Source organism: Scyliorhinus torazame, chromosome 9, assembly GCF_047496885.1.
Source record: "Scyliorhinus torazame isolate Kashiwa2021f chromosome 9, sScyTor2.1, whole genome shotgun sequence".
Classification (NCBI taxonomy): domain Eukaryota; kingdom Metazoa; phylum Chordata; class Chondrichthyes; order Carcharhiniformes; family Scyliorhinidae; genus Scyliorhinus; species Scyliorhinus torazame.
In genome coordinates, this window is record NC_092715.1 from 67,899,885 (window position 1) to 67,919,915 (window position 20,031).

At 44.8% G+C, this 20,031-nt stretch overlaps 1 protein-coding gene across 8 annotated transcripts in view; it reads left to right on the forward strand.

Annotated features, from left to right (window-relative positions):
- LOC140429273 (ceramide transfer protein) overlaps positions 1-20,031 on the forward strand; it is a 203,761-nt gene that overhangs the window by 111,804 nt on the left and 71,926 nt on the right. For 5 of the 8 annotated variants that reach the window (XM_072516055.1, XM_072516057.1, XM_072516059.1 and 2 more), the window contains 2 exons: positions 14,259-14,366; positions 15,873-15,908. In XM_072516055.1, coding sequence (XP_072372156.1) covers positions 14,259-14,366; positions 15,873-15,908 — 144 coding nt within the window. The remainder of the gene's footprint in view (positions 1-14,258; positions 14,367-15,872; positions 15,909-20,031) is intronic. The other 3 variants (XM_072516058.1, XM_072516060.1, XM_072516063.1) reach the window with 1 other exon arrangement.

Here is a 20,031-nt window from a genome sequence, read left to right on the forward strand (position 1 = left end):
TCAGCGGGGACACCAGTGGTATCCCTCACCACCCACATCCTACAGGAGGAGCATGCAACTGGCCTAGCCTCCATCCACTCTTACCTGACAGAATATAGCTGCCCTGTGGACTAACTAGATCTCCGCCCTCCGACCCTGCTCCCAGTCAGCTACACTTTCTGTAAACTCCTGGCTCTCTTCTCACTCTTTGCGGAAATGTCGGAAACAAAATGAAAGGAGCACATTACTCCCTCCTCACCTAACTCCCTCGGTCACCAAACTCTTACTAAAGCGCTCAAAATACACCAAATTCAGCACTCAGTGCAAAGTTTAGAAGGAGGAGAGGGGATCCGATCGAGGTATATAAAACAGTAAAAGGGATTGATAAAGTAAACGTAGACCAAATGTTCCTCCTTGTAGGACAATCTAGAACGAGAAGTCACAGATATAGGTTGAGGCGGTAGATTTAGAATTGAGATGAGGCGGAACTACTTCTCGCAGAGGTTGGTGAATTTGTGGAACTCGCTGCCCCATATTGCGGTAGAATCTGAGTCATTAAATGGTTTCAAGAAGGAGATAGATATATTTTTGATTTTTAAAAAATCATGTTCAAGGGATATGGGGAACACTGAATGGCTTAATAGGAACATAGGAATTAGGAGCAGCAGTAGGGGGGTGGCATTATTAATTAGAGATAGTATAACAGCTGCAGAAAGGCAGTTCGAGGAGTATCAGCCTACTGAGGTAGTATGGGTTGAAGTCAGAAATAGGAAAGGAGCAGTCACCTTGTTAGGAGTTTTCTATAGGCCCCCCAATAGTAGCAGAGATGTAGAGGAACAGATTGGGAAACAGATTTTGGAAAGGTGCAGAAGTCATAGGGTAGTAGTCATGGGCGACTTTAACTTCCCAAATATTGAGTGGAAACTCTTTAGATCAAATAGTTTGGATGGGGTGGTGTTTGTGCAGTGTGTCCAGGAAGCTTTTCTAACGCAGTATGTAGATTGTCCGACCAGAGGAGGGGCAATATTGGATTTAGTACTTGGTAATGAGCCAGGGCAAGTGATAGATTTGTTAGTGGGGGAGCATTTTGGAGATAGTGACCACAATTCTGTGACTTTCACTTTAGTAATGGAGAGGGATAGGTACGTGCAACAGGGCAAGGTTTACAATTGGGGGAAGGGTAAATACGATGTTGTCAGACAAGAATTGAAGTGCATAAGTTGGGAACATAGGCTGGCAGGGAAGGACACAAATGAAATGTGGAACTTGTTCAAGGAACAGGTGCTACGTGTCCTTGATATGTATGTCCCTGTCAGGCAGGGAAGAGATGGTCGAGTGAGGGAACCATGGTTGACAAGAGAGGTTGAATGTCTTGTTAAGAGGAAAAAGGTGACTTATGTAAGGCTGAGGAAACAAGGTTCAGACAGGGCATTGGAGGGATACAAGATAGCCAGGAGGGAACTGAAGAAAGGGATTAGGAGAGCTAAGAGAGGGCATGAACAATCTTTGGCGGGTAGGATCAAGGAAAACCCCAAGGCCTTTTACACATATGTGAGAAATATGAGAATGACTAGAGCGAGGGTAGGTCCGATCAAGGACAGTAGCGGGAGATTGTGTATTGAGTCTGAAGAGATAGGAGAGGTCTTGAACGAGTACTTTTCTTCTGTATTTACAAATGAGAGGGGCGATCTTGTTGGAGAGGACAGTGTGAAACAGATTGGTAAGCTCGAGGAAATACTTGTTAGGAAGGAAGATGTGTTGGGCATTTTGAAAAACTTGAGGATAGACAAGTCCCCCGGGCCTGACGGGATATATCCAAGGATTCTATGGGAAGCAAGAGATGAAATTGCAGAGCCGTTGGCAATGATCTTTTCGTCCTCACTGTCAACAGGGGTGGTACCAGGGGATTGGAGAGTGGCGAATGTCGTGCCCCTGTTCAAAAAAGGGACTAGGGATAACCCTGGGAATTACAGGCCAGTTAGTCTTACTTCGGTGGTAGGCAAAGTAATGGAAAGGGTACTGAAGGATAGGATTTCTGAGCATCTGGAAAGACACTGCTTGATTAGGGATAGTCAGCACGGATTTGTGAGGGGTAGGTCTTGCCTTACAAATCTTATTGAATTCTTTGAGGAGGTGACCAAGCATGTGGATGAAGGTAAAGCAGTGGATGTAGTGTACATGGATTTTAGTAAGGCATTTGATAAAGTTCCCCATGGTAGGCTTATGCAGAAAGTAAGGAGGCATGGGATAGTGGGAAATTTGGCCAGTTGGATAACGAACTGGCTAACCGATAGAAGTCAGAGAGTGGTGGTGGATGGCAAATATTCAGCCTGGATCCCAGTTACCAGTGGCGTACCGCAGGGATCAGTTCTGGGTCCTCTGCTGTTTGTGATTTTCATTAATGACTTGGATGAGGGAGTTGAAGGGTGGGTCAGTAAATTTGCAGATGATACGAAGATTGGTGGAGTTGTGGATAGTAAGGAGGGCTGTTGTCGGCTGCAAAGAGACATAGATAGGATGCAGAGCTGGGCTGAGAAGTGGCAGATGGAGTTTAACCCTGAAAAGTGTGAGGTTGTCCATTTTGGAAGGACAAATATGAATGCGGAATACAGGGTTAACGGTAGAGTTCTTGGCAATGTGGAGGAGCAGAGAGATCTTGGGGTCTATGTTCATACATCTTTGAAAGTTGCCACTCAAGTGGATAGAGCTGTGAAGAAGGCCTATGGTGTGCTCGCATTCATTAACAGAGGGATTGAATTTAAGAGCCGTGAGGTGATGATGCAGCTGTACAAAACTTTGGTAAGGCCACATTTGGAGTACTGTGTACAGTTCTGGTCGCCTCATTTTAGGAAGGATGTGGAAGCTTTGGAAAAGGTGCAAAGAAGATTTACCAGGATGTTGCCTGGAATGGAGAGTAGGTCTTACGAGGAAAGGTTGAGGGTGCTAGGCCTTTTCTCATTAGAACGGAGAAGGATGAGGGGCGACTTGATAGTGGTTTATAAGATGATCAGGGGAATAGATAGAGTAGACAGTCAGAGACTTTTTCCCCGGGTGGAACAAACCATTACAAGGGGACATCAATTTAAGGTGAAAGGTGGAAGATATAGGAGGGATATCAGAGGTAGGTTCTTTACCCAGAGAGTAGTGGGGGCATGGAATGCACCGCCTGTGGAAGTAGTTGAGTCGGAAACATTAGGGACCTTCAAGCAGCTATTGGATAGGTACATGGATTATGGTTAAATGATATAGTGTAGATTTATTTGTTCTCAAGGGCAGCACGGTAGCATTGTGGATAGCACAATTGCTTCACAGCTCCAGGGTCCCAGGTTCGATTCCGGCTTGGGTCACTGACTGTGCGGAGTCTGCACGTCCTCCCCGTGTCTGCGTGGGTTTCCTCCGGGTGCTCCGGTTTCCTCCCACAATCCAAAGATGTGCAGGTTAGGTGAATTGGCCAATGATAAATTGCCCTTAATGTCCAAATTGCCCTTGGTGTTGGGTGAAGGTGTTGAGTTTGGGTAGGGTGCTCTTTCCAAGAGCCGGTGCAGACTCAAAGGGCCGAATGGCCTCCTTCTGCACTGTAAATTCAATGATAATCTATGATTAATCTAGGACAAAGGTTCGGCACAACATCGTGGGCCGAAGGGCCTGTTCTGTGCTGTATTTTCTATGTTCTATGTTCTAGGCAATTCAGCCCTTCCAGCCTGTTCTGCACCAATATCCTGGGAGGGAGGTTTTCTAGTCCTCATCGGGAGGGTTCAAACTAATTTGGCAGGGGAATGGGAATCAAATTTGTAGTCCAGCAACTAAGGTAGCTGATATTCAGGACACCAAAGCGTGTAATGAGGCAGTGGGGAAGGGAACACTGACAAAGGAGAGTACTTGCAGGCACGGAGATGGGTTGAAGTGTGTATACTTCAACGCAAGAAGCATCAGGAATAAGGTGGGCTAACGTAAGGCATGGATCGGTACTTGGGACTACGATGTGGTGGCCATCACGGAAACTTGGATAGAAGAGGGGCAGAAATTGTTGTTGGAGGTCCCTGGTTATAGATGTTTCAATAAGATTAGGGAGGGTGGTAAAAGAGGTGGGGGTGCATTTGACACCAGAAAGAGATCAACTATGATCTGATTGAATGGCAGAACAGGCTGGAAGGGCTGAATTGCCTACTGCTGCTCCTAATTCCTATGTTCCTATTAAGCCATTCAGTGACAGATTTTCCAAATGCAGTATGTCCTTTTTTTGCAAGAAGGTTTGTTTCTTCATGTAACATCCGAGGGTATCCGAAGGTGGCTAATCGTGGCATAAGCAGTATTTCCATGAAGCCACTATCCCAATGGAGCAAGTAGAAGAGGCAGGCGCAAAGAACCACCTTCCTGTTATGGGGAATGAAACTGCACCATTAGTGTTATTAAGCACCACACTAACTATCTGAGTTAACCAACCCTACCAAGAAGGCTTCAGCCCCTTTTCAAAGTGTGTTCATAACCAGCAATCCCGGAGAAATAAGAAACAATGCCTCAGCTCACCTGCACAAAAACCTTCATCCATGCATTTGTTACCGTTAAACTTGACTATTCCTGTGGACTCCTGGCCAACTCTCTGAAATTGAGGTAATCCAAAACTTTGTCCCTCTCCGTACCAGCATGCAATCCTGTTCATCCATCCCTTCTGTGCTTGCTAACCTATGTTGGTAGTCAGATAAACAATGCCTTGATTTTTGAAAATTCTCATACTTATTTTTCAAATCCCTTCATAATCTTGCAGCTCCCTATCTTTAATTTCCACCAGCTCAGCAACCGTGCAAGATATCTGTGCTCAACCAATTCTGGCCTCTTGGAACATCCTTATTTTAATTGCCCCATAATTTGTAACCATGTCTTCATTGCTTGAGTTCTAAGCCCTGGCATTTCCTCCCCTCCTCTCTCTATCTCCCTCCCCTCCTTAAAGACTACATCTTTTTGCAAGCTTTTGCTGTTTGCCCTGATTTGGTCTTTGTAGCTTAAAGAGTCAAATTTTGCTGTACAATACTCATGTGAAATCCTTTGAAATGTTTGAATACATTGAAGGAAGTACATTAATACAAGTTATAGGCATCGGATCCATCAAATATGTATTTGTCCCTTTGGCTCTTTGGGTGAATTCTGAGTAGTAGTCTGGAATAGCCATGAAAGGACAATAGAGGGCAAGTGGGTGGCACAGTGGTAAACACTGCTTCCCCACAGGGACTAGGGGTTTGATTCTGGTCTTCGGTGACTCTGTAGAATTTGCACATTCTCCCCATGTCTGTGTGGGTTTCCTCCCTTAGGGAGAACGGGCCAAATGCCGTCCTGTGCTGGAACAATTCTGTGTTTCTGTGAAGTAAACTTGTTCACTGAGCTTCTAACCACGTAAGGATTGGGTGCAAGCTGCCGTGGAAATTAGTGCGATGGCTAAGCTTGCATAATAGTCAGCCATACGTTTTTAGACACGGTATCTGTCCAGGGCATTGTCTTGCTCCATCGTGCTCTGCAGGACTAAGAGTAACAGTTGTACTTTGATGATTATACGGAAGTTGGAGTTATCTTTTTCAGGAAATTGCTTATTCTTGGAACAGGTCAAAGCAACCCTGGAAGGCTTTTAAAACCACCAAAACTTCCCCCGAGAGCTTATTTGGTAAATTTGTTGTCTAGCATGGCATTGAATCATAAAGAGCTGATAGGTCTATGCTCAGCTAGCTGACCTCCGTTGGAGCATCATATTTGGTTTGCTCCCACCTGTGGTTAAGAGGGAGAAAATCACTCTTCCTTGTTCTAATGATTACAATGTGATTCTCACTGGAAGGCTCATGTTTAGATTGGCTGTTATTCCCTTCACAAGAATAGCTTGCAGTTCCTTGCTGACTATGTACTCAACGGTGGTTGATGGGGTGGTTCAATGCCTTCAGAAATGAGTGGAGAAAGATTGAGAACGGAAAATGCCTGTAGGCTCCTTTTGAGTATTTCCTTAAGGTACGATTAATTGATTCCATAGGAACAAGGGACTTGGGAACAGGAGGAGGCAATGAGATCATGGCTGATCTGGTCATGCTCTCAATTCTACCTTCCCATCTGCCCCCCCCCCCCCCCATGACACGCTCCACTGCCTTCTGGGGAAGAGATCTATGTACTAACCACCCTCTGAGAAAAGAATTCTCCTTAACTTCATCTTAAACTCTACCATTATTCTGGTCTCCCACACAAGAGAAAACAACCTTTTGGTATTCACCCTAGCAAATGTTTCAATAAGATTACTGTTGGTGTAAACTTTATACATTGGCAGTGTATGGTGGGATACTTGGCTATATGAATTAATACTTGCTTTTAAGTTGCTACATGTTTTTTTCTGCTGAGACAGTGAACTTTGGACTAAGAGTGACTCTAACAGATGTATCCTACAAAAACAATGGGTCAGTAATGACCAGTGCTCCACGGACTGCAGCAGCTGTTATTCTAAGATGTCAAAACAGCTGCGAGAGGTCCCGGGTTCAAATCCAGGACTGGCAACTCATGACCTTATAACTGGTGACTCATAACCTTATGACCAATGTAATCACGCGCGCAACATATTGATTGGACGAATGTAACATACTGTGTAAAGAATTGATAACTATATATGGAATTAACAATAGAACTATAGAACATTACAGTGCAGTACAGGCCCTTCGGCCCTCGATGTTACGCCGACCTGTGAAACCAATCTAAAACCCATCTACACTATTCCATTATCATCCATATGTTTATCCAATGACCATTTAAATGCCCTTAATGTTGGCGAGTCCACTACTGTTGCAGGCAGGGCATTCCACGCCCCTACTACTCTCTGAGTAAAGAACCTACCTCTGACCTCTGTCCTATATCTATCTCCCCTCAATTTAAAGCTATGTCCCCTCGTGCTAGCCATCACCATCCGAGGAAAAAGGCTCTCACTGTCCACCCTATCTAATCCTCTGATCATCTTGTATGCCTCTATTAAGTCACCTCTTAACCTTCTTCTCTCAACAAAAACAGCCTCAAGTCCCTCAACCTTTCCTCATAAGATCTTCCCGCCATACCAGGCAACATCCTGATAAATCTCCTCTGCAGCCTTTCCAATGCTTCCACATCCTTCCTATAATGCGCCGACCAGAACTGCATGCAATACTCCAAATGCGGCCGCACCAGAGCTTTGTACAGCTGCAACATGACCTCATGGCTCTGAAACTCAATCCCTCTACCAATAAAAGCTAACACACCGTACGCCTTCTTAACAATTCCTGCATTAAACTCCATTTGCCACTTCTCAGCCCAGCTCTGCAGCTTATCTATGTCCCTCTGTAACCTGCAACATCCTTCCACACTGTCCACAACTCCATAAACTTTAGTGTCATCCGCAAATTTACTCACCCATCCTTCTATGCCCTCCTCCAGGTCATTTATAAAAATAACAAACAGCAGTGGCCCCAAAACAGATTCTTGTGGTACACCATGAGTAACTGAACTCCAGGCTGAACATTTCCCATCAACCACCACCCCCTGTCTTCTGTGAGGCATAGGCTACGGGTCCTAAGCGGTCACGTCTTTCCTGTAGGAGTACTGCTGATAGGGTTCGGTCGGTGGTTGCTACTTCGATGACATAGGGAGAGTGTGGGTCTGGAACTTGCAAAGCGGAGGCTGTGCCTAGGGCGCGTTTTAATTCATCGATGGCGTCTGTGTGCTGAGGGAGCCATTCCCATGGGGCGTTCTTTTAATGAGCTCAGAGTGGGGCTGCTTTTGTGGCAAAACCATCTATATGGTTCCTACAATATCCAACTAATCCTAAGAATGACCGGAGTGAAGTGATATTGTGGGGCAGGGGCAATTTAACTATTGACTCAATTCGCTTCTGTTCGATCTCTGTCTTCCCGTGGGTGATAATGGTGCCTAAATAACAAACCTTTTCTTTTAAGATCTGAGCTTTTTTGGGGTTGACCTTGCATCCAATGGATTGTAGGAGGCCAAGTAATTCCGATAGGAGCTGTACATGCTCCTCTTTTGTGTCCGTCTGTAGGAGTAAGTCGTCCACATACTGTATAAGGCATTTGGGGTGGGAAAATTTGGAAAGTCCGTTGGCCAATTGTCGGTGGAAAATGGAGGGGGAGTTGTGGAATCCTTGCGGGAGGCATGTCCACGTATACTGCTGCCCTTGAAATGTGAACGTGAACTTATATTGACAGGTCTTGTCTCATGGGATGGACCAAAAGCCATTGCTGTTGTCCAGCACTGTGAAGTACTTTGCATGTACTCCCTGCTTGAGCATGGTCTCGGGACTCGTGGCAACGGTGGGGGCTGCTAAAGGGGTGACCTTGTTAAGTTCTTGGTAGTCGATTGTCAGTCGCCAAGAACCATCGGGTTTTTTCACGGGCCAAATTGGGGCATTATTTGTTGAGGCTACAGGCCGAATGATCTCGTTGATCTATTAAGCTATTGATGACTTTTGAAATCTCACCCTCGGCTTGCCGTGGGAAACTGTATTGCTTCTGTGGCTTAGGATCGGGACCTGAAATTGTGACCATTCCTGGGATCGTCCCACAATCATGTTTGTGTTGGGCAAAGGAAGCTTTATGTTTTCTGAGGACCTCTCTAATTGTCTGGTCTGTACTAACTGTTTGCGGATCAAACCAATAGTCTCCTACTGAGCAAATCCTATGTTCATAGTCCCCTACTGTGAGCGTAGCGGGGGCTCTAGCTGCTTTGGCCATTTTTCATACACGTCTATTCACGGGATCAAAGGAAAGGTTGTGGGAGCTCATAAAATCGATTCCTAGAATGTGCTCGGCTGTTTTGGGCAAGCCGACTAAAACAACGGGGTGTCTGGTGTTTATGGTTCCTATCTGAATATCTACCGGGGGGCTGTGATGTATCCCTGCTGTACGTCTCCGGTAAATCCACTAAGGGTGATGGTGTCAGTGATGGGCCATTTGTCACCCTGGAACATTGTGGAGGAGTTTAAAGTGGTGCGGGACCCTCCTGTGTCCCAAAGACATTCTACTGGATGTCCCTGGACTGTGCCTGTGACTACTGGTCGGCCTGATTTGTCCCAGAGTGTGTCGCAGACCCAAGTTGGGGAGTCCGAACACCGTCAATCTGTGGTGTTGATTGTTGAATTATCTGAACGGGTGCTAACATTGTGAAAAATGAAAATCGCTTATTGTCACAAGTAGGCTTCAATGAAGTTACTGTGAAAAGCCCCTAGTCGCCACATTCCGGCACCTGTTCGGGGAGGCTGGTACAGAAATGGAACTGTGCTGCTGGCCTGCCTTGGTCTACTTTAAAAGCCAGCTCTTTAGCCCTGTGCTAAACCAGCCCCGGATATGTATGGACCTAACATTGTTCCTAGGTGGAGGGGCCTGGTTGTTGATGGCATTGCTGGTTCGGGGGAGTTTTGTCGGCATTCAACTGCGTAATGTCCCATGTGTCCATAATTATAGCAACCTCGTGGTGCCTGTGCTCTGGGGTGCTGTCCTTCATGTCTACCCTCATTTATTCATGCTGGGTCCTGGTTAGTTCTAATTGGGTGCATATTTGCTTCTACATGTTCCTGATCTGCCTTCCTGTGTAGGGATTGTTCCCAAGCTCTGGAGAGTCTCTTTAAAACCCAAACTTCATTGCGTGTGGAGTCTGCGGGGTCGTAATTCACACAAGCCTTTTGACCTGCTTCTGTGGCGTGGGAGACTAAAGTGCGGGCCCGTTTACTTGTGTCATCGTCATTTAAGTGTGCTCAGTTCAAATCCCCAAATACTGCTGTTCAATGAATCCAAAGGCGACCTGCAAATGTGGTTGGATGCTCTCCCTTTTGCGTACAGCGGTTTAAACCTTCTACGGGGTCTCCCTTGTTGTCCCCAATCGCATCTAAAATGGCCGTTTTCATCTCCTGTAGGGTTCCTCCTCCTACATTCTGGGGTTTTGGTAAAGCTGAGCTGACGTACTGGTCAAGGCTCATTACTCTAAGTTTAACGTCCTCTCTTTCGTCTGGACCGTACATACCCTTTTGCTGGCGTACTCTCTCAAAGAAATTATGCGCGTCTGCGGTGGGTTCGAATGGATCAATTTTAGCACAGGCATCTCTCAATTGGGTGATGGATAATGGGGTGGTGTAAACGCAATCGTGCTCCTCCCGATCCAATGACTTGTGCTGTGTGGTGACTGGATTCATGATGGTGTGTGCTGCCTGTGCAGTCGGTAGTGCGGGTGCTTTTCTTTTCGGAGCATGGGGGCGGGCTCTATTGCGGTTTTCTGTGTTCTCCACATATCTCTGGGCGGAACTGCGATAATAAGAGAATTGATTGGCTGTATGTAAATGAGAATGTGAACTAATTCTGCTTTTAAAATTGTGAGAGGGGCAAGGTTTAGAGTAGATGTACGAGGCAAGTTTTTTACGCAGAGGGTAGTGGGTGCCTGGAACTCGCTACCGGAGGAGGTAGTGGAAGCAGGGACGATAGGGACATTTAAGGGGCATCTTGACAAATATATGAATAGGATGGGAATAGAAGGATACGGACCCAGGAAGTGTAGAAGATTGTAGTTTAGTCGGGCAGCATGGTCGGCACGGGCTTGGAGGGCCGAAGGGCCTGTTCCTGTGCTGTACATTTCTTTGTTCTTTGTTGTTCTTTGTATATTAAGCCACAGCACAGTGAGAAAGTGTACTGGCAAGACTGCCGGGTCTAGGACCTCTCTCCCAGAGCTCTGCAACAGTAAATTTCTTCTTTTGCTCATGTTAAGGTCTACTTGTGAGTGTTTTCACCCAACGATCACCTCCCATTCTTCTAATCTCCAATGATTAAGACCTAACCTGTTCAACCTTTCTTCATAAGATAAGCCCCTCATACCAGATATGAGTCAAGTGAACTTTCTCTGAACTGCATCTAATGTAACTTTTTTTTGTTCATTTACGGGATGTGGGCGCTGGCGGCTAGGCCAGCATTATTGCCCATCCCCAGTTGCCCTTCAGAAGGTGGTGATGAACTGCTGCCTTGAACCACTGTAGTCTGAGGTTTAGGGACACCTACAGTGCTGTTGGGAAGGGGATTCCAGGATTTTGACCCAGCGACAGTGAAGTAACGGCGATGTGTTTCCAAGTCAGGATGGTGAGTGGATTGGAAGGGACTCTTCACATGGTGGTGTTCCCAGTATCTGCTGCTCTTCTAGGTGGTGGTGGTCATGGGTTTGGAAGGTGCTGCTGAAGAGACCTTGATGAGTTACTGCAGTACATCCTGTAGTTGGTACACAAGACAAGTAGAGGGATTGAATGTAGAAGGGGTAGCAATCAAGTGGGCTGTTTTGTTCTGGATGGTGATGAGCTTCTCGAATGTTGCTGGAGCTGCACTCATCCAGGCAAGTGGAGAGTATTCCATTACACTCCTGACTTGTGCCATGTAGATGGTAGACCGGCTTTGGGGGGTCAGGAGGTGCTTGCCACATAATTCCTAAGCGTTTGACCTCTGCTTGTAGCCACAGTATTTATATGGCTGGTCCAGTTCAGTTTCTGGTTGATGCTAACCCCCAGAATGTTGTTGATAGTGGGGGATTCAGTGACGGTAAAGCCATTGAATGTCAAGGGGCGATGGTTAGATCCTCTCTTGTAGGAGATGGTCATTGCCTGGCACTTGTGTGACATCACAGTGCGATAGAATTGCCTTATTTTTACATCCCATTCCCCTTGAAATAAATGACAACATTCTGCTCGCCTTCCTAATTACTTGCAGTATCTGTAAAATAACCTGCTGTAATTCACGTACCAGAACATCCCAGTTCCCTTTGTAGCACTAAGTTCTGTAATCACTCCCATTTAATTTGTATACTGCTTTTCCATTCTTCCTGCCAAAGTGGACAAATTCGCATATTCCCACATTATAGTATATCAGTTCAGTTTCAAAGGGAGAAGTGTGGGTTTAGGATTAGCGTTTTAAACCAAACTGAAGGTAATTATCAGTGAAGACCGATCTGGTTACAGTGAACTGGGAAACTAGATTAAAAGGTGGGGCAGTAGAGATGCAGTGACACTCTTTTAGCAAAGATTTATCGCAGTGAGAAAGAAAGGCCCTTCGGGAAGGATGCATCATCCACGTCCATACAAGGAAGTTATGGATCCTATCAGATTGAAAGAAACACTGTACAACTGAGGAAAAATTAGTGGTAGGTCAAATTTTAAGAATCAGCAAAGAATGACTCAAAAAAGGAGGGCGAAATTAAGGCATGAGAGAAACAGGCATTTGGCCTAACTAGTCCATGCAACAGTTTTTACCACCCTGAAAGCCTACTTTTATCATCTAAATTTACTATCATAGTCCTTCTCCTGCAAATGATTGTCGGGCTTCCCCTTAAATGCATTTGTGCTATTCGCTTCTTCCACTTCCTGTCGTAGGGAGTTCCACATTCTGAAGATTCTTCAGATAAAGACGTCTCTTAATTCCCAACTGGATTTCTTGGTGACTGTCTTATGTTGTTGGTCTCTAGTTATACCCACAAGAGAAAACATTCTCTCTGTATCTGCTCCAACAAAACCTTTAATCGCCCAAGAGAAAAACCACATCTATCTCATTCCTGATGGATATATGTCTGGACTATAGGATCATCAGGTTGGGGGACTAAATAAGATTCAGTCGCTGAAGTGAACTCGAAAGGTAACTGAATAAGCTTAGCAAAGCAGGCAACAGGATCACAGAATGGAAAGCCCACTACAACAGCGCCTACACTTCCTCACGAAACTAAAGAAATTTGGCATAGCCACATTGACTCTTGCCAATTTTTACAGATGCACCATCGAACGCATCCTATCCACAGCCTGGTATGGTAACAGCTCGGCCCAAGACCATAAGAAACGACAGAGAGCCGTGAACAGCCTAGTCCATCACACAAAACTGTCTCCCATCCATTCTCTCTGTCTACACCTCTTGCTGCCTTAGGAAAGCGGGCAGTAAAATCAAAGATCCTCCCCACCCAGGTTATTCTCTTCCAACCTCTTCCATTGGGCAGGAGATACAAAAGTCTGAGAACACGCAGTAACCTGTTCAAACTGTTACCAGACTCCTGAATGATTCTCTTATAGACTGAACTGATCTCTCCGTGCAACTTCTCCAATGAGTAGTACACTCTGTATGCTTCACCCGATGTTTGTGCCTATGTATTTACATTGTGTATTTATTGTGTTCTATGTTTTTTCATGTGTGAAATTATCTGTCTGGACTATACGCGGAACAATACTTTTCACTGTACCTCGGTACATGTGACAATAAATCAAATCAAATACTTCTTAAAAGCAGGTCTCCCAGACACACCAGCCCTTAATTCCTGGAGAGATTCCAGGGGTCTGGTGCATCTGACCATTTCATTGGCATCAGATGACATTAGATGAATAGGAAAGGGAGACTCTGAAAGAGGAGACTCAAATTTTGCATTCACTGGTGTCTGCTCCAGGGTTGTGTAAAATTATTTTATAAAGGCACTTTGAGATATATGTGAGCAGTGAAATATCACATATTTCCTTTAATTTGTTTTGGAATAAAATTTTGTTCAATTAGTATTTCAGGGTTTTACTGTGTCAGTTGTTAGTCCTTAAAAGCACCACAAATTTCCAGTAATTCTGGAGCACAAGATTCAAATTGGCTTTGTGCTGATAGAAAATACAAAATGGTCACATTCTTGTGGATAGTGTCAGGAGAGTACTGGCTAGTTGCTATCGATCCGAAGAATGCAAGCCTAACCAGAATCAGTATTTTTGTATGACATGATGTTTGGAATTCAAGGCTTTTACCAAATGCTTATCAAGGCTCACTTTGCTCGGTTATATACCTATTCAGGTCTACTGAAATGAAATGAAATGAAAATCGCTTATTGTCACAAGTAGGCTTCAATTAAGTTACTGTGAAAAGCCCCTAGTCGCCACATTCCGGCGCCTGTTTGGGGAGGCTGTTACGGCTGTTGACTATCAAGGGTATAATTTGAAATGATGGCCATCACAGCTTCTTGTTTCGGTGGAATACTTTTGATTATCTTTGATCATTTGAGTGATTGTGGCCTCACAATAGAGAGGCTGAGAATTAAAAAAAATTATCTATACTTAAGAGTTTTTAGAGTCGAATTCAAGTTAAATATATGGAAGATATGAGCCATTATATGTTATATGCAAAGAACTAGGCACAAAATTAAACCGTACAATTCTTTCATTACATATTTGATATGAGACATAAGTGAAAAATGCACTGTTGTCAGATTACTCATTTTAAAATGTGTTTTTTTTTAAATAGGCAGAATCTGGCTATGGGTCAGAATCAAGTCTACGGCGTCATGGCTCAATGCTGTCTCTTACATCTGCGGCAAGCGGATATTCTGCCACATCCACATCATCATTTAAGGTAAGGGCTAATGTCGTCTTTAGTCACTGTAGATTCCCCTACCCATGCAATATAGGTATGTTGCTTTTCAGTTTATTTGTGTGGGATGCAAAGATGAGAGTTTGGAGTATTCTGCTTTTGAGAAGAAGTTAATTTTGGAGGACATAACATTGGTTAACAGGGTCAGTTCTGAATTGTGGCTAAAATCAGAATGAAATTGTTTCCCCTCCAAGATTGATGGGAAATTCCAGTCAACCTACAGTCTCAATTCTGACTGTGACATTGGTAAACCTGGTGTATCGTTGCCTGGCCATGAAATTTATATCTTCATTTGGGTAGGGGTGGAAGAAATACGTTAGTTTGTATTTTCACTGAAGGGCCACCTTGAATTGTGTACTCTAGTCCCTGACTTGCTGTTTGACAGGAAATGTCAGTTTTGTTAGTGTCGGAGGAGTGAAGCCTGTTATAATGCAATAAATTATACTTCAGTCATTGTGACTATGACTTGAAACAAGTATATCATCCCCATCGGTGCTTAGGCACTGCTACCATTTCCTCAGATATTTTGATGGTCAGAATTACTGACCATAACACGTTGCAGATATCAATACATCTTCACAGGCACAAGTTGCAGATCGTGGCAACTTTGTTCATTTAACATATAGAGTGGGCAGTAAACCGTTTAAGTAAATTGAGCTTGAACTGCACAGTTTGTGTTCAGCAGTGGATTTTGCCACTCAATACCTTCATTTGTAGTATCCAGTTTTAAAAAAAAAGTGGGCTTTAATGTTGCTGGTCCCCATATCTGTGGGACATGTGACCTTGCGTAATAAGTGGAGAGAGTGTATCTGAGGTTTGTGCAGCGAGAGGAGTGGAAGCTGGTTTTATGCAGTTGGGGGGGGGGGGGGGGGGGGGGGCGGGGGGCGCGAAATCTGTCTTGGGTGAAATTGTTTTCCGTGGAATAAAGAAAATTAGGCTGCAGATGGGGTACTGCCCATTCTGCATTACTGCCCAACACTAATTTCAGTTAGCAAAATGCATTTTCATAAATGCAAGCAGGGATGGGGGTGGGGACTGACTTTTTGAGGGCGGTACATTGGACTGGAAGAATTGAGAAGCATAACACAAGTGTTACTGCAAATATTGGTAACATTTCTCGAATAATCAGCCAATTTAAATGTGTAAATAATTTCAGTTAATTCTGCAAAGTCCCAATGCTTTTCACTCTTGCCATGGAAAATTCACTCGGCAAATTGTTGAGCAGTTTTCAATGGGATTTACTTTGGGCTGAGACTTTGAGTTTCATTAAATCATAGATGAAACTGGCTTCTGAAATTAAAGCAGTTTTCAGATATACTAAGGCCCAAACGTGCACCCATCCATTCTGGTTTTGTTTTTGTGTACTTTTGGAAAGTCACTATCGGCACAAAAATGCATATTCTGTTGAAAGTTCCCAGAGGCACTGGAAACTGAAATCTTGTAAACTGAAAGATGAAAAACTATACAGTCCTTCATTTGTTACCACAGACTTCCATTGGGCCAGTCCAAGATCTCAACCAACAGGTAGGAAAGCTTAAATTTTGCACATAAGCAAAATGCATCATTGGGTGAATACAATCGATCTATAATGCTGTCAGCAAAGGGTGGTTTGAAATTAGTTGTACTCTATATTTGGGTGATAAATAGTTATATGCCTTTATATATGCTTTTATATTTCTGTAATTAATGATTTTGGGCTACACAATTGTGTACAGTTAATTTAATGATACTCCTTTTTCATTTTGTTGAAAGACAATGCAAAGGGTGGTTTGAAATTAGTTGTACTCTATATTTGGGTGATAAATAGTTATATGCCTTTATATATGCTTTTATATTTCTGTAATTAATGATTTTGGGCTACACAATTGTGTACAGTTAATTTAATGATACTCCTTTTTCATTTTGTTGAAAGACAATTTAACAAAATAGTCAGGTATAACAGATGTCACCTGCAAGTTGTGGCTAAAGGTAAGGATTGGGAACAATGCAGTTACATTGTTATGGCTGCATAGCTAAAAGTCTTTATTAAAAGGAAATCATGCCATCCATTGTACATGATATTACCAATTTTACCTATTTAAGCTGTTGGAGCAACTTTGCACAGCTGTAATTTATCTGAGCAAAACCTGTCATTTTGCGAAGCAGTACTGATCATATTTAAAAATATATTTTTTTATTCAAATAAAATGTTCACTATAATAAATACAATACAGCCACCCACAACTCCATCTTATTCAAAAAATGCACCCCGCAGTCCACCCAAACACCCCTCACCACCCCATAAATTTTAAAAAACCGTAACCCCTAAACCCAACTTAAAAGATGACCCCCCAACAGTAACCAGTCCCTGGAAAAGGAGGCAAAGGATGCCACCTCAAATAGAACCCTTCCATCGACCTCATGATATATTTGATCTTTTCTCGGTGCAAAATTTCCATCAGGTCCCCCAATCACGCCGAGGCCTTAGGAGGCACCAGGCCTCCACCCAAGCAGAACTCTCCCCCGGGCGATGAGTGAGGCGAAGGTCAAGGCATCTGCCTTTGTCCCTGCCTGCAGCACTGGTGAGTCCAATACTCCAAAGATGGCCACCAACGGGCACATTTCCACCTGAACGGCCAAAGTCCCTGATGTATTGAAAAAGGAGACCCAGAAACGAACAAGCTTGGGCAAGACAAAATATGTGCTTGTGATTCGCCGGTCCCCGAGAGCATCGCTCACACCTATCCTCCACCCTGAGAAGAAACCACTCATAAGCGCCCTAGTCAGGTGTGCCCTATGCAACACCTTGAACTGGATCAGGCTTACCTCACACATAAGGATGTGAAGTTGACCCTGTGATGAACCTCACCCCATACTCTCCTCTCAATGACCAAACACAGATTATCCTCCCTCTTTATCTCCTCCAACGATGCCTGCTCCATCGCCAACATCTGCCTATAAACCTCTAAAATCTTACCCTCCCCTAACTTGTCACAGACAGAACGTAGTCCATCAGCACAGGCGACAGCACCAGAGGAAATAACGGTAGTTCCTTGTGTAAAAAATTATGTACCTGAAAGTACCTAAGTATATTCTCCCTTGGGAACGGGAACTTCTCTAACAGCTCGTCCAGGCTGGCGCACCTACCCCCCTAGAAACATGTCTCCAAATCTCTCCAACCCCTCCCTCTCCCATCCCCTAAACGATGAATCTAAACCAGAAGGCACAAATCCAGTTTTGACAAAGGGTCATCTGGACTCGAAACGTAAGCTCTTTTCTCTCCCTACAGATTCTGCCAGACCTGCTGAGATTTTGCAGCATTTTCTTTTTAGCGGCACAATCTATGGCTTCTGCAAATAGGAGGCAACAGCGACATGGAGACTAGTTTAAAATGCTGCCCAAACAAATTCTCAAAGAATGCGAAGAGAATCTAGCAGGGGATAAAGGAAGTGGCGCTGTAACCAGGGCCCTCAGACCCGACCCTCTGCATGAAACCTCCTCCATCCGCCCCCATACAGAGTCCGGATCCTTGAACCACCTCCGCATTGTATCAATATTTGCATATAATAGCATAACAGATTGGATGATGCCAACCCTCCCGACTGCCTATCCCTTGGCAAAAACATCCTACGAACCCGAGGAGTCTTATCCGTCCAAACAAAAATAGAAATCAGTTTGTTAAACCTACAAAAGAAAGACTTGGGAAGGAGACACTAACAAAAACAAAAACCTTAGGAGAATATTCATCTTCACCGTCTGTCCTCTTCCCACTAGGGTCCGAGGGAGGGCAGCCCATTGTTTCAAATGGACCTTCACCCCATCCACCAGATCAGAAAAGTTTAAGTTTATGAAGCGTGGCCCAATGATGGGCCACCTGGAAACCCAGATACCGGAAGCTAGCCTTGGCCTGGCGGAACAGCAAAATCCTCAGATCCGTTCCCCTCCCCGAGGGGTCCACCGGAAAAAAAAAAAATCACTCTTACCCAGATCAGCTTGTACCCTGAAAAGGAGCCAAACTTCCTGAGCAGCTCCATATCGCCCCCACATTGGAGAGAGGGCCCGTAATAAATAGTAATAGATCCTTCCCCATGCTCGATCCCCTTCCATCCAGAAGACGACCTCAATTCAATGGCCAGAGGTTCAATTGCCAAGGTAAACAGCAGTGGAGACAACGGGCACACTTGTCTTGAACCCCCGTTCCATTGGAAATAACCCGATCTCTCAGAGCATTAGTACGTACACTCGCGGTGGAGGCCCTGTACAAAAGCTTAATTTAGGAAATAAATTTTGGCCTGAAGCCAAACCGTCCCAGGATCTCCGAGGTATGCCCACTCAACCCAACAAACGCCTTCTCCGCGTACATCGAAATAATCACCTCCGGCGGGTCTCCAAGGAGGGCGACAACACAAAGTTTCACAATCTCCTAATATTGTTCGACAACTGCCGGTCCTTAACAAATCAAGTCTGCTGCTCTGAAATCATCCCCGGTAAGCAGGTTTTCAACCTCATTGCCAACACCTTAGCCAAAAGCTTTGCATCAGGGTTTAACAACAAGATGGGCCAATTCGACCCACATTTCATGGGATCCTTGACCTTCTTTATGATCAAGGAAATCGATGCCTGTGTCAGCATGGCCGGCAACACACCCTGCGGAGGGCACGGAATCATTAAACATATCCAGCAGAAGTGGGACCCACTGACCCACATACTGTGTAATAAAATTCAATGGGGAACCCATCTAGTCCTGGTGTTTTGCCCATCTGCATTAAGCAAATACAACTCACGATCTCCTCCAACCCAATTGGCGTCTCCAACTTCTGTCTTCTCTCCTGCTCCACCCCCACGAGGTTCAAGACATCCAAAAATTAGCCCATTGATGAGGTTTCCACTGGAGGCTCTGGCTCATACAACCCACAGTAGAAGGTCTCAAACACCTCATTAATCTTCTTTCAGAAACTATCCCGCCACCCGAATCCCTGACCTGTACCACCTCTCAGGAAGCTGCCTGCCGCCTCAGCTGGTGAGCCAACAGGCAACTGGCCTTCTCCCCATACTCCTAGAAAGTCCCCCTCCAGCGATGCAGCAGGGTCACTGCCTTACCTGTTGTCAACAACACAAACTCCATTTGTGACTTCTTTCTGTCCGCCAGTAACTCTGGCGTTGGGCGATTGACTACTGGCGGTCCACCTCTGCCTCTCCACCTTCCAAGATTTAGCCCTATTCGCCTTAAAAGAGATTATTTCTCCCCCCCTCAAGGTCTCCCAGAGCATGGGCGGTGAGACTGCCCCATTCCTGTTGAACTCAACATTCTCTCAAATGGCAGAGCATAACCGCTAACAAAAGCTCTTATCTGCGAGCAATGCCGTGTGCAGTCTCTACCGGGATCTCTTGAGTGGCTCAGCTCCAACACCAGGCCTACAAAGTGCGAGTGTGATCCGATGTCATGATCACATTACCCAACACAAAAGCCTATTTGGGAGTAGACCTGGTGGACATGAGAAAAGAAAGAAAACGTCCTTATCCCTCAGAAACGTAAAGCTCCACAGGTGTACCCCCCACATATTTGTTCCATGAACACCAAAAAACCCTTTGCCACCCAAGATAGACTCCGAGAACTTGACCTGTTCAGTCTGCGATCCAAAGTACATTTAAAGCCCCCCCCCCCCCC